Source organism: Ischnura elegans, chromosome 1 (genome assembly GCF_921293095.1).
Source record: "Ischnura elegans chromosome 1, ioIscEleg1.1, whole genome shotgun sequence".
Classification (NCBI taxonomy): Eukaryota; Metazoa; Arthropoda; class Insecta; order Odonata; family Coenagrionidae; genus Ischnura; species Ischnura elegans.
In genome coordinates, this window is record NC_060246.1 from 30,845,917 (window position 1) to 30,863,432 (window position 17,516).

At 36.2% G+C, this 17,516-nt stretch overlaps 1 protein-coding gene across 1 annotated transcript; it reads right to left on the reverse strand.

Annotated features, from left to right (window-relative positions):
• Nucleotides 1–3,450: 3,450 nt before the first annotated feature.
• Nucleotides 3,451–17,507, reverse strand: LOC124158080 (pachytene checkpoint protein 2 homolog). The gene is made up of 9 exons (XM_046533260.1): nucleotides 17,493–17,507; nucleotides 17,184–17,332; nucleotides 16,939–17,101; nucleotides 16,684–16,866; nucleotides 14,984–15,211; nucleotides 14,690–14,883; nucleotides 9,286–9,439; nucleotides 4,269–4,381; nucleotides 3,451–3,719 (listed from the first exon to the last, which is right to left on the reverse strand). Exons 2-9 carry the CDS (start codon nucleotides 17,225–17,227, stop codon nucleotides 3,551–3,553), a joined length of 1,248 nt encoding a protein of 415 aa, XP_046389216.1. The 5' UTR covers nucleotides 17,228–17,332; nucleotides 17,493–17,507; the 3' UTR covers nucleotides 3,451–3,550.
• Nucleotides 17,508–17,516: the final 9 nt, after the last annotated feature.

Sequence of the window (17,516 nt, forward strand, 5' to 3'; positions counted from 1 at the left end):
AATATAGATAACCACTGGTAATTACTGAAATATTGGAATCTGTAGTTTATGGCAGTGAAAATATGGCCCATCACAAAGGCTTCAAAACCTAGGGTTTACACCTTACCCCAGATTATGAACTGATTTTTTCAGGTAAATGGCTGGAAATGTGAGGCATAAATAATTGTACAGTAATCTCCTAGTTTCACAAGGAAGGATAATGTGAAGTTTTGCTAATACCAAACAAAACAGTCCCAACAAAAAGCCTATGCAAAAAGATTGGCACATTAGAAAATATCAAGTTTTTAAAATATGAATTTTTTTGAAATTGCAAACCTCCACCTTGGTTTGAAAGAAGAAATAATATTAATTTTTTCAAAGATGGGCAAAAAACTCTTCAACAAATTTAATAATATTAACATTTCCACAGTAGTGGTTTGTTTCATTTCTGTATTTTCTAACCATACTCTGGATTGAATGAAAAGACGGAAATTTCATGAAATAGCTGGTGGCAGACCTAGGACGAACGTGTTGGAATGGGATTGTGCTTGTTAAATTTTCATATCTTTAGCAGTGCTGCTTCTATGCCAATGCTTTTGTTATGTGGTCACATGAGCTGCAGAAAAGGAAACTTAAGTCAGGCAATGTTCAAGAAACATCAGAGTAAGTCTTTGACCTCCCATATCATTCTTCTTGTAATGTAAACCTATTAAGGCCGTTTTACACGGTACATGGAATTGCGCAGTCTGACGTACGTGTGAAGGCGCAATCAAAATTGTGTCGTGTAAAGCGGTGAATTGCTAGAACACATGCGAGAATGCGTGGATGCGAGACGGCAAAATAGCCCCTGTTCTAATTTCGTTCATGCATTCGCGCAATTCCACGCCATTTCAGAAATCAATGCAGCTCTAACCTGCGCAATTCCGTGTACCGTGTAAAACGGCCTTTACAGTGGGTATGGCATAGTAAATACTGAGACTTCTCAGATGAATAAATAATCGTAAAATACGAACTTCATCATCATCCTTTAAGACTTCATTAATTCCTATTGTCATCCTTTTTCAAATGTGATTTCAACTGGCAAAATTATCACCTTTCAATACCTATGACTTCTCATTATCAGTCTCATGTCCTCAAGGAGGATGGAGTTCACAACATCTTAGGTTCAATATCTGCCCAAAAATAAACCTCTTTGGAAACATGGAATAACTTTCAATCACATTAATGTATGTATACATGTGTTGCATATGAACTTTCATAGAAATTTTACGCACTGACTTGGGTTCAATGATTTGAAATTCAATACATGCCATTTTTGCTGTCTATGAATAAAACCAGTCTTACATCAACTTGACACATTCACCTTAATTGTCACATCAGATCTCATCATAAGGAGGTATGACCCATCAGTGGGTCACATCTTCCTCCAGAGGACAGTGAACCTTCTTTAAGTGACTAAATTCTAATGAGATACTTGAAAGTAGACTTTAAGTGTTGCAATTTATTCAGATGCTGGTTTTGGCAGGAAATACCCTTTTAATAAAATTCCTTAAAACTAGTCTTATTGTTTCATAGTGACTGCCAATGGAAATCCAAGATTGGCACTTATCTTGTGGTAACACTTTGCCTTCAGCATGTATGCAATAATGTAAAATATTACTTCTGTTGAGCCTAAAATGTCTTTTGATAGGTTGATAAATATTCCATAGTCAATGAGTTTACTAAAAGGGCCACTAAAGTGGTGTTCATACGGTTTGTTATCTTTTGAGAGGACCGAAATATCAAGGTAGGCAAAAGTTAATTTTAATAGCCATTAGTGCTTCATCCATTCCACAAAGATTACTCTTCCAGCAGGGATGCTCAGGATACATACTCATGCACATTCCATCATTAGTGCAATCTTCTGGGGCTCTAGCCATCACGCTTTAAGAATTTTTCGTCTCCAGAAACGTGCAATGAGAATAATTGCTAACAAAGGTTATAGGTCTCCCAGCAGACCAATCTTCAAGGAATTGCAAATTCTACCGATTCCTTGTGTGTATATTTTATTTACTATTATGTATGTAAAAAATAACTAATAATTTCGTCATGAATAGTGTTTTTCATAATTACCCCACTAGGTCACAAAGTTACTTGCATTACAATTTTTTACGCACTAAGGTAGCTAAAATGGGCCAAAAGGAAATGGGCATCAAACTGTTTAACAAACTACCTACATATATAAAAAATGTGAACAACATCAATTTGTTTAAGTGTAAATTAAAAAGGCTATTACTGAACAATATGTATTACTCTGTTCACGATTACCTTAATAACGGCAGTTAAACCTTTGTATCTAGATTTTGAGAACAGATAATTATCCTCTTTGAATTGTATATGTTCATACTAATGATTTTGACGTGCCTTATATCTTGTATATTCATATGTACTTGGTCTTTGGGCAAATAAATAAATAAAATCCATTGATTGTTGGGATGCCTGTACAGAATTGCAGAGTCCATTTGACATTATAGGAAATTTAAATAACCCAATTTATATTGAAGTTGCTGCCATTAGTATGACTTCATAGTTAATAGGGATTTGAATATAAACTCTCACCAAGTCAACTGTTGAGAAAACATGTGCATCACTGTCAGTTTTCAATATGGGCTACAGGGCAGTAGTCTAGTGTAGTGCACACATTTGAAGCACAATAGTTTCCAGATACAGGGGCTCCACTCATTATTTTTTTAAATAAGGTAGAGGGAGGGCCACAACCAGCGGCTGTGCAAAGGGCAAGCAGTTCCCTTGTGCACCATCAACTTGAATTCCCATTTGGTTGCTCTGAGCTTGTCGAGCATCAAGGTTTGTGGGATATGAGCCTGCTGGGGGTGGTGCATGAGTATGTATCCTGAGCTGAAAGAGTTATTTTTTTGTGAAATGGGATGAAAGGGTCTGGTAACAAAATTCAGCAACAATCCCTTATCTTTAGTGACAAATAATGAATCATAATCATTCTAGTTTAATGTCTAGTTCTAGTCTAACTTTAAAAAAAAATTAGCTTCTGAAAATGCACATTGGGCTTGATAAAAATTTTCAAGTGCAAACCTCCAAAGAAGCCACTGCATTCTTCAGTATACCTTGCACAATAGGCTGCTACTAAAAGGGTTTAAGGTATTTCAGGCACTTGAATGAGAGAATGTGACCACACTGGTAATCAGTCAAGGGTTAGTGCTACTATAATTCTTTTTTTTTAATCAGAATACTTGTGATGTAATATTTCACCTTAAGAGGAGATACAACCAGCAGGCAAACATTTTCAGTACCCATGAAACATGTACATTGCATTCATTTATTACCATATTGTTCAGGATTTTTGGTGGTCAATTAGTTCCTTGAGATGCCTGAATTAAATTACGTAAAAACTTTTGCCAATTTAGCCTTAAAAAGATAAAAGTATGAACTGCCCAGCAAGTCCAAAGAGCAATCAAGTCATATGAATTTATCCATCAGTCAGGACTTAATTTATTTATATCCACATTATTTACAAATTCATTTTATGGAAATATTTTCATAACAACAATTAAAATTTTTATGTATCACCTCTGTCAAATTCTTCACAATCCAATTTTTGTTTCACAACAGCTTTTTCTAATGCTTTCAGGAAGTCCTCTAGGGTTACCACAGGAGATTGAATGAAATGTGCGTGAGCCAAGAAAGGTATCTTTCGTAGTGTTCTCCCACTCATACCCTCGCTGGCCCTTCAAAATAATAAAAAGACACATTCAACAATGGCACTGGAGTAAAGTACTAAATAGAAAGTTTATATAGCGACACTATCGGCTATAAAACTTCATTAATAATAATCTCCATAGTTCAGCAACTATCACAGCCTACTCATGTACCACTAACAATTTAATGTAACCCACCAAAGTATTACGCAGCTGCTTATGATACTGAAACCATTTATGGCAAGAAAATAGTTTCCATTTAGTACATTAATAATTATTGTTTGCTGAACTATCACTTGAAAAGTAAGATATATGCATCTCACAACTTATAATGTGGTTACATTATCCATGTTTTCATTATGCTCCTTATAACTTTATATCAGTTTTTATTTAACCACAACAACAAATATTGGAAAAGCAAATTTGTGGAGTAAGCTCAATAACAAGAGCACATGTAGGAGGTCATATCTCTGGGTAGCAGACTGATGATGACAGCAATTAATGCTTAAAGTGGCATTCAACTTAAAATGTACTCCCCCACTTGCCAATCCTTCCCTGAGAAACCTTCAAACAACTCACCTGGCAATATTCAGCAACTGGATGCTCAAACGAGTGGCATCATTTTCCTCAAATTTTGCCAACTGAAGTGACCTCATAGGAAATAACTTTTCATGAGAAGTGATTATTCCAACCTGAGGAATCAAAAATAGACAAAGCATTGAGCTCACTTTCAGTAAGAAAAACAGTTACCAAGGTTGTCACAATATTGCTGTATCCAAAATCCTTGAATTTGCCCCGACAAATATCTTACTTTCTCCATTATTATTTTCTACTTTTTCACTCATTCTTTTGATCATCAAATGACATTTTTGAAGTCAAATGAAATTTTTTAAAACTTGCACAGCATTTAGATTCTTTTAAAAACTTATTTGTCCGACGAACATAAAGAAAAAAAGTAGCTTGTAAACTTTATTTCAGCCACATAACAGTCAAAATATGGAGTAAAAATTATCATTATTATATCAATTGTCAATAAAATCATTTTCAATCTAATGCATAAAATTCTCCTGTCACAGTTTTCGTAACAAAACTCCTCCGAAATGGCTGGACCAATTCCTATGATGTTATGTGTGTATATTCAGTAGGTATGAGAATAGGACATAAACTATTTTCCATTATTCTGCAGGGCTGATGATGCCCTGGAATGGGCCCCGAATCATTTCCATGAGAAATACACGTCAAGTTCATTATTAATCCCTTCTTTTGCATATTTAAATTAGTAACAATGGTCAATTGAAACATACTATTGGAAAGAAAAATAAATACACATTCTTATTAGGCATTCGAATTTTGGTTTCCACATGATTTATCAATCCAATCCAACCAATCATATAAGTTGGCTCGATATCTGTCAAGAGGTATTCAAGTCTTTGTCGGCAGTACGGACTCCTTCATCAATTACTCGGCACATTTTATAGAGATCCTGAAAGACCTTTGAGTGACTGGAAAAGATATATTAGTTAGCTTTAATGTCACGTTGCTGTTAACTAAAGTTCATGCGCCTGATGAGGTGGAAATCTTAAAAACCCAAACAGATGATGGACTCAAAAGGACAACCCAAAATTGGTTGAATTCTCTTTTCAAAATAACTATTTGCTTTACAACGGGGTCATATATGAAGAAAAAAAGTGGCATGGCAAAGACCATCATGCTGGTTAAGATATGTAGATGACACTTTTGTGATCTGGCCACTTGGGAAAGAAAAAAATCGGGAGTCTCGAGCATCTAAATATGATCCATTCAGCTATCAAGTTCACAAAAGAACTTGAAGAAGGAGGTTGTCTCCCTTTCCTAGATGTTCTAGTTCAAAGAAAAATGGATGAAAGCCAAGGCCGCTCAGTGTATAGAAAAAAAAACCCACACCTATAGGTATTTAAATTCAATATCAAATCATCATCCACAACAGAAGGCCTGCATCATAAAAATGCTAACCCACAGTGCCAAAATCATGAGTGATGCAGAACATATCGAAAGTGAAATGCGACACCTTATGTGGGCTCTGAAAGGCATTGGCTACAATATCTCTTTCATAAAAAGGGTGATGAAAGAAAGGCGCTTCAAGATGACGACCACAATGTGAAATAGCCAATAGTATACGCTAACCTCCCATACATCTCTGGAGTCACAGATAGAATCGCTAGAATCCTTCAAAAAGGCAATATCAAGACTCGCTTCTGCACGGTGAAAAAAATTAAAAATTTCCTACCTTCACAGAAGGATAGCCATCCTCTTCTTCAATCTATGGGAGTGCATGAGGTTCCCTACTGCTGTGGCAGAAGCTACGTGGGACAGAGCAAGCAACCTATCTTCCAAAGGCTTTAAGAGCATGAAAGAGTGATGCAACTTTATTAATGGGATGCATAAGCAGTCCCTGAACATTACGCCTCCAGCCCTGGGCATAAAATAATGTTTGACCATACACGGGTATGGGCGTAGACGGAAGATTACCATCCATGCCTTGTAAGTGAAGCCGTCAAAATAGCGAAAAGGCCAAATAATTTCAGTACGGAGGATGGATATAACCTAAGCCGCTTATGGAAAGGGTTCATCGCCCAATCTAATGCCCAACAGCTTTCACCTTTTGTGGGAAATTCAAATTGGGTCAACAATGGAATAATGAATCTTATGTAAGATAGGGACGAAAACATTTCTCTTGAAAATGCCCCTAATAGGAGTGAAACGTCGAGCAGAAATGTTACCAATGCAGCATATCCTGAAAGGAACTTACCAGATGGATAAAGGAAGCTGCGAAAATCTACAGACAAAAATATCTTTCTAAGTTTTGTCACAAATAAATCCTTTGATATAGTCATTAAAAGTTCTATAAGCTTTCTCTCACTCACTATAGGTTAGGGCCAAAATCGTTTTCGGCCATTAGTACTATAATACTCTGGGCATGCAAAACTTTTGAGAATCATTTTCAATTAAAAGAGAAATATGTATTTACATATTTTATAATTGTGAGAGTAAGTAAAATAATAAAACAAATAAATTATAATTATACTGTATTCTACCATTATGTACCTAAATTTGATAATTGTCATAATTTGTGATAAGAGTTGTAATTTGAAATTTATCGATTAAGATAATGAAAGTCCAATGGATTCAAAAAATGAATGTTAGGTGTTTTGTTACTTTTATGGGCCATGATTGTTCACAGTGAGTCATATGCATAATTTATAAGGCAAAACAATGTTTGCCAGGTCAGCTAGTTAATGTATAAAAAACAGGAAAAATTTACTCTTCCAAGCTAAATGCAGTAAAAAAAAAGGACTTTCAAATTTTGAAAGACAAATTTACTGCATCTCTGTGGGAAAAAGATGCAAGCCCTCAGACAGCCGTTGGCAAGGCTGTCTTTTCTTTAATTCATGCATCATGTCAAATTCTCCCTGATGCCAAACACGATATTCCCAGACTTCCCTTGATTTATAACAACCCTGACAAAATATTAGTACTTTCAAATCATGGTTCAAACATAGTTGGCAAGAAAAATGAGTTAAACAATCTTCTGCAGTAAATTTTCATAAGCTTTCTCAGCCACTGATGCAACCCAGTGTGAATAGGTGAGGGCAGAGGTAAGACATAGGCACATGAATGCCACATATGTAGTCAGGATAGAGGGCCCAGCTACTTCCCGCAGGGCATCCAATATTACGTCATCATTGCCTCTGAAGTTCTCTATACCAAAAATTCTCAAATTTTAGGAACATGGGGCCGTATTCTGAACCTCCAAACCGATCGGTGAGGCACCAATTCGTCAGGTGGGACGTCACACCGACTCCCGGCAAGCAGTCATGCAATTCTGTAGGAACCCGATCAGTGAGGCACCAACTTAAAAACGGGAGATCGTAGGAAGCCGCAACGACACCTAAAAGGTGTCGGTATGGCCACCAACTAGTGGGTTTCATGAATTCCCCCCTGCACATTGTACGTTTTATTTGTTTTCCCCTCATCATCGAGTAAATAATGAGGTTTGCCACAATTTTATTATTAAAACTTTCACTCGCTTGGAAAAGGCTTTATTTCATCATTTATTTACTCCCTTAACATAAAAAAGATATTTTTGACTAAATATGAGTTTTGCTGCTATGCTATCACTTTATCTCACTCTGAATAGGCAACTATATTTCACTCAATCATCATTTGGCGTTTCTCTCGACATAGAAATAAGATATTTTTATTTTAATATGAGGTTTGCTGTAATGTTATCACTTCCTTTCATTTGTAATAGGCAACTATATTTCATTTTATCGTCAGCTATTGATTCCCTTGACGATAAAAGAAGATATTTGTTAATGAGTATGAGGTTTGCCACAATACATATTATCATTTTCTCTAACTTGGAATGTGCAACTTACATGTATTTCACCCAATCACAATTTCTTTACTTCCTCGTCATTACACTCCTTTTAATTACTCCCAGCTCCATACTTTTATAACAATTTCCTTACTTGTTCCTCTAATGTAACATTTACTTTTGATTCCTACATTCACATTTCATAGTATGTGAATTTCGTCTGCAACAGTGCCAATGGCATAACCTTCTGTTGATAACATTTAGACAGAACTTACTTAATGACAACTATATTACCAAATTATGAATAAATAGCAATGCACGGTGCCAATATATAAAAAAAGAAAATATGATCTCAAGGATAATATCAGAATTTCATTCCAGCAACAACAAACTCCATCACATGCACTTATATTTCAATGTTGCAATGTTGTTTCCTTTGATTCTGTAGATTCTGTGCACTACTACCACACATTATACAAGCATTGTTAAGAAGTTACCCCATATCGCTTATCTTAATCCAACAATAAGTCGTAATTTTTGCAAATAAAAAGATTTAAAACGACGACAACAAACCTTACTAATGAGTCTTCACTTGTTTTTACCCTTCTTTCATTGGTGGTGACACGTCAGATGATTTCTAACTTCGGATATATTCAGTTTTTCCCTGTCTGGGAAGGAGGGGACCGACCGACCGACTACTGACTGGTATGAAACCAACGACAGTACAGAATTGCTGAAAGTGCCGTTGTCGGTACAGAAACCATTATCGGTATGGAATGATGTCCAGTCAGTGGGATTGAAAGGGACACCAATCGGTGCGGTACCGACGAAATGCAGAATACAGCTCCTGAACCTTTCACTGCATATGATGAGTATGCAGCATACAGCATTATAGGTAGGCTCTCAAGCATGACGACTGTGTCTTGTAATTTTATGTACTCACATTTCCCATTCCATTGTGCTCACAAATTAAAGTCCTGTTTAGTTAATGGGTTTATACAAGCTTATTGGAAAAATTACTGATCAAGAATAATTTTAGACATGTAAAAGTTCTTTTTACGTTCATTGGCTGGTTGCCATGGATGAAAAGTTGTTTCAGAAACCATAAAGGATCATATAACTAACATTAAGTACCAATGGCTCATGAAAATACATCGTGCCAATATTCGCAGTGTTTACACAGATTAATTGTGCTGTCTTAAATTTGAAAGAAATGGTATGGTAAAAGGCTATACTCACCCTTAGGAGCTCATTTATGCACGAATGATATATTTTGTAGATAGCAAGAGAAGAGGGAAGGCCAATATACTGCTTAATATCAGCACGATCAACAAAAGCCAGGTCAATGGCATTTGTCAGGTTTGAGGTAGTTAATACAAGAACATTTGGATACCTGAAAGAAAAGGCAATTTAAAAGATATACAGTCTGATACTGATTATCCATACCAGTGAATAGGCATGGGAGGGGAAAAAAAGGATGTGTGCTTGAAAGTTAATACACAGCAGAAAATATTCAAACATTCATAAAATTTTTCATTCAAATATTAGATCTCACTCATATGGAGTAATGAAAATCTGAACGTGGAATAGCTGACGACATAGCAACATTTGTTGTACACAGCCTTGCAGATTTTTTTTTTAATTCTTAAAACATTCCAACTCAAATTATTTTCAAAATGCAACTGAAGTCTGTTTCAATCAGTAATGGGAGGGTACAAAAGAATATATGTATATGTAATTATCAAACCAGATGATTGTTAATTTAGATCATTTAGAGTAGACTGCCAGGTATTATAACAAATGAAATCCATCATCTGATTTGAGGATCCATCTGACCTACAGGTTACAAATCAATTTCACTCCATAAAAATACATTACACATCTTTTAATCCTCATAAAAAAATATAAATGGAAGTCAAAACTACCAATCACTTCAGCCTAACTCAAAAACCTTATCCATGGAAGAAATTTTTTCATTCAAATAAATCCTTAACACCTCTTGGTCCGGCACCCTTTAAACTAGACTAGCCATTGAGGCCGGTCATATTATATGCCATAGGCCTCAATATATGTTCAAACTATTATAACGTCGATAAAAAAGATGTCAATAAGAAAAACTTTTACAAAAACAAACAGTAAAGCTACCTGAAGACGCACAAACCAGAACTAGGTCGAAATAGTTCCAAATAAATCCGTAGAGGTCAGCAGGAGACTGCACTGCATGAAAACGTAAAAACGCGTGATCGGCACATAAGCGCTGGCGGCGGAAACACGTAAAAACACGTGTGCGGACCATAATGTGTTAAGCAGTATTAACTCATTGACCGGAAACAAAATTTTCTGCCTCACCATGTCGATCATAGAGACCGGCTACAATGCAACTGTATCCCATAGTATTCTTACATGTATGGCTATTGGGACAGATTGATTTGGAATGGACCATGACCGAAGTGGTCACTATGGCCGAATAACCTCAGAATAGAATGAAATTCATTTCAGATTCATTATAGAGATCTCAAGGATACGGATATAAGTGAAAATATATACATAAAGATATATGTACATGACATCAATCAATAATACATAACTGATGAAAAAAAATACCAACAGCATCACAGGAATTGTATTATGTACTAACCATGCTGGTCCACATGTTAATAGGAGCAATATGAAGTGTTCCACCTCTAGGGCCAACTATGCCCAGGTGATTGATTGATGACAGCCATTGAAAAGTTACCGGAGGAACATAATGCCACAAGAATGATCATGAGGAGAAGAATGCGATGGAACAGGTTATGTGTTGTGGCAAATGATTATTTTTATTTACCATTAGCAATTATAGTTATATAGAAGTTTAAAATAAATTAATTCTGTTTCAATTTTAGGCATAGTTTTAAAATGTTTTAATTTAGTTTTAGCTATTAGTTTAACCAATCAAATACAGAAGGAGGTTGATAAAAAAAAGGTTTGATTATTGAATTTTGGGGTATACAGTGCAACCTCGATAAAACGAGACCCCACGGTGCTCAAATAAATACTCGCTATAGCGAATTGTCGCTTTACCGGAGGTGGAGCAAATAATAGTCAATATACCTATTGCGACCAGTTACACAGGGACAGGAGTGGTGCGGCGATAGAGAAATTTATATCCGATAAACGTAAGCATAAATCCAGACGGAAGGCGAAATTTGTTTTTCATCATTAAATTTCCTTACTTAAACAACAACTAACTATTCAAACAAATTTTTCTATGTACTTCATTAGTGAAATTACGTGATCATTCTATTATTTTGGTATTTTCCACTGAAAATTCAAAAATAACTGATAAAACTGTATTGCGGTTATTTAATGCCTCAAATGCTTCCGTTGGTGTATGTTTATTGTTCCTGTAAGTTTATCAGCAGTTATGTAAAATAACGTACAGCATTTTTTTCTGCAGTAGAAAAAGGTGGAAGGTTGTATAATGATCCTGCCTCGGAAGACTTTTTCATGTAATGTAATGTCTTCATTATCTACGGTAAAAATTTTGCTAAGCGTGCAAAATGATGTGATTAAAATTGCCATTGTCAAAAAAAGTTCCTTTTTGAGTGTTACGCTCACCACTTATTTGAAATAATACACCTAGTTTACCAAGGCACTGCAATAAAAACTATTTGAATTAAAATTGGTAATATTAGAAAAGATATTAACATGATATTATTTCACAAAAAAATATAACACAGATATTATGCTGATGTCACTTAAGTAAGACAAAAGCAAGATACAGGAAACTGCGACGAATACAACTCACATGGGTAATATTTGCGGCAAAGAAACGGAAAGGCAGACGCATCTGATGGACTCTTAAGGCCAAAAAAACTTACGCGTGTGAATTTATTAATTTAACATTCTCAATAAGGACCAAGAAACATGAAAAGGAATGCAGAATTTTTAAAATGAAATAAACTACAAGCGTGGCATCAGCTCTTCACGAATGCCATCTGTGTCGGCACCGAATGCATGCCAAACGAGAGTCAGTTGTTCTGTGAGTTCTTCCAGCGTCCGCCCGGGTGACGGAAGAGAGCGCTAGTACGACTCCGACCACTGACGCGAATAGTTTATCCTTGTGAATAGTACATTGTGATCGTGACTATTACTTGTAACCGCAACAGAGAATAAATACGTCCATCCGGACAATTCACGCTGAGTATCAATGTATCGTACATCCTACACCATCGCTAAGGTGCACCACCAGACCTCTAGTAGCATCATTGCAAGAAATACCTCGTACTGCAAGGGTTTTGTTGGGGTGTAGGCTGTAAAAGAGTTCCGTTTCGTCTATGTTATATCACGCGGGGAATATTTCTTAAGATACTTAGGATCGGAGTCCTTTCTTCCACGACTTCGGGTTAACACCGCAGGCATTGGCAGCAATTATGACAGGAGATAACGCTGTGGTGCTTTAAATCAGTATAATCAACCTTCCGAACTATTGAAGTTCTCGATTCGCAATCTATCCCTAAAATACTCCGCTTTAGGCTTAAGCATAGCCCCTTCCCCAGAAGTTCCAGCAGATTGAAGTAGGCAAAACCTCCCGAACAAAGTTCCTTCCAACTCTTCATGGTCTGCATTCCTTGGGCGCTTTTTTTAATTGCGAAGAGCGAATAGGAAGATTAATTAATTACGCCACTTTCATAATACTCTATTTTCTTGCTTCGACGTGTTTGGTGTTTTTTTGGCCATGGTGTCTGCCATCAAATGCTTTCTATTCACGTAACTCACGGACGCGTAGGTATGTTGAAAGCTGCTTTCTGCCGCCCGAAGAACAAAAGAAGATCAACCATTCACCAATATTAATGCCACACTATTTCCACCAAAATGAGCTACTTCTTTATCGAACGACAGATTACTACATGAATTTGAGACTGAGCACTCCATGTTAACTTAATTTGTAACAAATCGCAAGAAATTACAGAGGATAGGGACTCTTGATAAAGGTTTTCCGGCGATGTAAACTCTCGCTATGGCGATTGCAAACACCAAAAGGGCCTCATAAAAACGAATTTTTAAAACATGCTTATTATAGGGTCCATTGACCGAGCCTCGGCTACCTCTCGTAATGGCGGGGGTCTCGCAATAGCCCGTACTCGCTTTAACGAGGTTTTACTGTATTTAAATGAGGAGTGATAATTTCTGATTTTTGTGTAGCCAACATATTGCAGAGCCAATACCTAGAATTATAAAGACACAAAGGAAAAAATTAGCTCTACGCAAGTGAAGAGTCTATTTTCAAGATGAACAGAAAAATATCTCTATTTGCATTGAAGCTACCATTGCATGTATTCTACCTTTTTTATAGATTTATAAGAATACCTATACACTGCTTGTATGATTAGGTAAGGCATTAATTGCATAACTCAATGTCTATCAGGTGAGTAAAATTAGCACCTTTAAACTTGGACTGCAGATGATGGCCTTGACTAAGCATATTTTAGATGGATTTTACTGGGTAATGGCAGGGCTAGTCTGTTTACCAGAATGCCCACATACTAATCACTTCTGTCCATTTCGATACCTCCACCGCATAAATGCTCAACAATCACCCACTGAATCAGATCCACTCATTTTGTACTATAAGGGCTATCTAGATGAGCAGATTTGATTCAGTGGGCGATTGTTGAGGATTTTTGCAGTGAAGGAATGGAATTATCCTTCCAGTTGGCACCGTTCCCTGACACTGGGTGTCACTTCTCTTGCACCAAATGACACCATGAACTGTCATTGAGCATTGATAAAACCGTACATTTACTACCTAAAAAGGGTATACCTATAAAAATATTACTGCTGTAAGATTGACTTTAAATTTATGAATTTCTCAATTTTCAATCTTCTCTAGACTATTAAGGTCACTGCATTATGGGTGTATGGTTGACCTATAGGTCGATGTTTTTCACGCCTAATTTTGAGTCAGTGCCACCACAACTTTCTCTTCAATGGGACTAATTTCCTCAAAACAAAATCAATTTTTCCGATTCACCCTATTGAAAATTTGAGGAGCCTGACTGCATCCTACGTTATTTGAAAGATCTATCACTCATTCATTCATTGAATTTGCCTGCATCGCCCATAAAGTTAATTGTATTTTTTTTACTTTTGGTATATTCAAGTATTATGTAACCTAAGGTGGGTTAATAAGTTTGCTTATACATATTTGCTTACATCGGGGAGGGGTCAAAAATTTGCTTACATAACACGTTAAAGCTTTCTCAACATTAATTTCATTCTTACAGCTGAGATGAAAAAAAACTGCTGTTTGCTTTTGTACAGCACTCAGGAAAATAGAGACAAATTATGTACGTGAAAAGTAAAAAAATGGAGATATTTATTTTAAAAAGAGACACTGAAGGACAAAATGGAAAATACTGACAATGTCACTATGAGGATGATTCTAAGCCCTGCATTCATATCATTACAATCCAATTACATATCCTGATAATTGTTACCTGGATCGGTACTGGTCCCAATGAATCTGAATAACTTGAGTTGATATGTGCATTTATGGTTACTGCATTAAAGAAACGCCAATGAACAAGGATAGAAGTAGGGAGTTCATTTATTTGAAATTCACTCGACCAACTGATTTTAATTTAATTATGCTACTCACCTTCGCATCTGATCTATTTGAGTTAAAACTGCATTGACGACACGCAAGGAATCTGATGGTTCACTGACTGACATGGAGGCCTTTCGAGCATGAGCTAAACTTTCAACTTCATCCAACAGAACACACACCAAGGCTTCTTTATCATCAATTAGGTCTCGTATTTTTTCAAACATTTTCATGACAAGCTTTCCACTCTAGAATAGAAAGTAATTTATCCTTGTTTATAACATATGCAATGGAAACTGAATCAAAAGTCATATCAGCAGTAACAAACACACAGTGCCATATCCAAACCTCAGAAAACCATTTGGAAAACAAGCTATGACTGTTGATTTCCACTAATTGACCATGCCTGTAGCGCTCAGATAATCGAATACTCAATTTCTGGGCAAGAGCTTTACAGAGTGATGTCTTTCCAGTACCAGGAGGGCCATGAAGCAAAACGACTCGGTTCCAGGATACAATATTTGTATCAACCTCTTTATCAGAAAATAGTAGAGTGGTCTCTACAAAGTTCAGCAACTAGAGAGAAGGAATTCTCACTTTAATAATGAGCATATTATCTATCACAACAAAATAAACAAACCAATACATAGATGTACTTCATTTCTTCTTGTAACAAAAGAAAATCAGATACCTTACAGCAAAAACTCTTTCCTCAACCTCACTCGGGGACATGTGAGAAAGTTCCATTCAAAAACTTATCCTTCATTTCCTCTGCACCTCTTACCATTTTTCCAACCCTGCCATGACTAAATTGTTCATTATTGGTCCATAATACCATCCACCTTATTATCAATGATTAACTTAAGCTAATAAATGGCATAGATTTGCTAGTGGGCATTGGATTTCTATCACAGTATTTGTATTTTGTCTCCTTTATCAATAGTAAGGTCTTTCTGTCCATAAGATTCAGTGTGCTCCTACACAGTTAATGCTGTTCACTTCTTCAGCACTGTAAAATCTGCAATGTACACTTGAGTTGAGTAGGTATCTAAAGTAATAAGGTCCAGTATATCCTTTCCATTTTAAATCAGCAATATCAGTACAATTTACGGTGTGCTATACGATCGTGATGGATAAGAACCTGGCATTACATGAGAAAAAACCCACTCAATGGGTAAGGTATGTGGACAACATTTTTCATGAAGCATTATGACAGAGGAACTGGAAATCTTCTTCAGAAATCCAAGTGCACAACATTGTTTACAAAAATTAAGGCAGATTCCTGTTCCAATTAGTCCTAACAGTAAATCCCAAAAGGATAACCTGAAGAACAGGAAAATCCATCCACGACCACTCCCTTTGCAATTTATTTTGGTTTCTGGGTCAAGCTTTCACTACATGTTTTGGATCTATTTCATTGAAAAACTAGGTGCTCGAAGAGAGGAAAGGGAGAATAGAGTAGTGTTCAAACACCACTACCCACTTGTAGCAACCCACCACTTCAGTAACCAGTTCCTTCATTGGAGAACTGGTTCGGAAATTACAGAAAATGGCTCATCCAAATAACAATTTATCCTCTCAGCGATGGGTAATCAAGGCTTTACCATACAGAAGCAGTTCAGTTACTACATACTAGTCATAATGAAACCCACTGGAATATGAATCATCAACCTGGAATCTTATGGTATTTGTTATGGCTGATTAACTTGCCAATCAACCATCAAGAGCAACATACTGCTTTCATATTAACTTTTCTCATAAAAAATGTGCTAAAAAAACTCAAGGCGCTCTATCAAGTCAAGCACAGCAGATTTCTGATGCAAGAGAAAATTGAAAAACAAAGTTAGCTATGCTCACTTGAAGATTTGAAGTTGGACTCAGATTTCCACGGATATGCCATTTAATTCTATATTAAATAACTCTATCAGCAATGTGTAAAATAGAATTGGACCAGATGTCTGGAGGCAATTCTAATTGCTAATTATTCGCAAGAGAAGTAATTTACCATAACCCTTCCATGGATCTATGTAAAAAAAAATCACACCTACATTGTCCTTTATACTGCTATCATACACCAATGACTCCCAGAGGCCGTGGAAATCAGAAGACGGTAATATCCAATGGTTAGCAGCAGTAATGTCATCATCTGCCTCCATGACTTCAGCTTGAGGTCCAGCATTATCCAATCGATATACATAATACTTAACGATGACCTCCGAAACGCTCACTCTCTGTAAGGAAGAACCAAGAGAACTTAGTACCCGACTATGGCGAAGCCGAGGAATATATGCATTTTACTATACCTCTTTCTCGTGATCGCACGGTAAATCACTTATGTTAATGGCTTGTACATGTTCTTCTAAAAATTGCGAATTGAGATTCGTTAAAGTAACACCGGGAGTGATGAAACCTTCATCTTCAACTATTTTCTTGATGTAGCTCCGCAGTGATTCTCTAGTTAAAGAGCTGAAATAACATGATGTTTGAATTGTGACATACCAAGAATATATTTTACAGTACACAACTCTTAAACTGAAGAATTTCATACCTATCCTGCCGCTGAATAATTTCTATATGTAGAGGAAACTTCATCTTCAGCTATAAACACCAAATCTCAAGTTTTTCCTCGTATACCAATATTTTAGAATCTCCGCTTAAATTTGATTTGAAATCACCTCCATCAACATCAACCACCGTCTACAAGTGTTGTCAAATTAAGTTTAACTAAAGCTATTGCACAGTGCAATTTCAAGCATTTTTATCGAATAAAAAGTAAATAATAAAATAGTAAGCAAACAGCAAATCTTTAGTTCATTATTTAATATCGTTAAGGAATATCGTGATAGTTTGACATTACCGGAAATACACGGCCGGGCACACA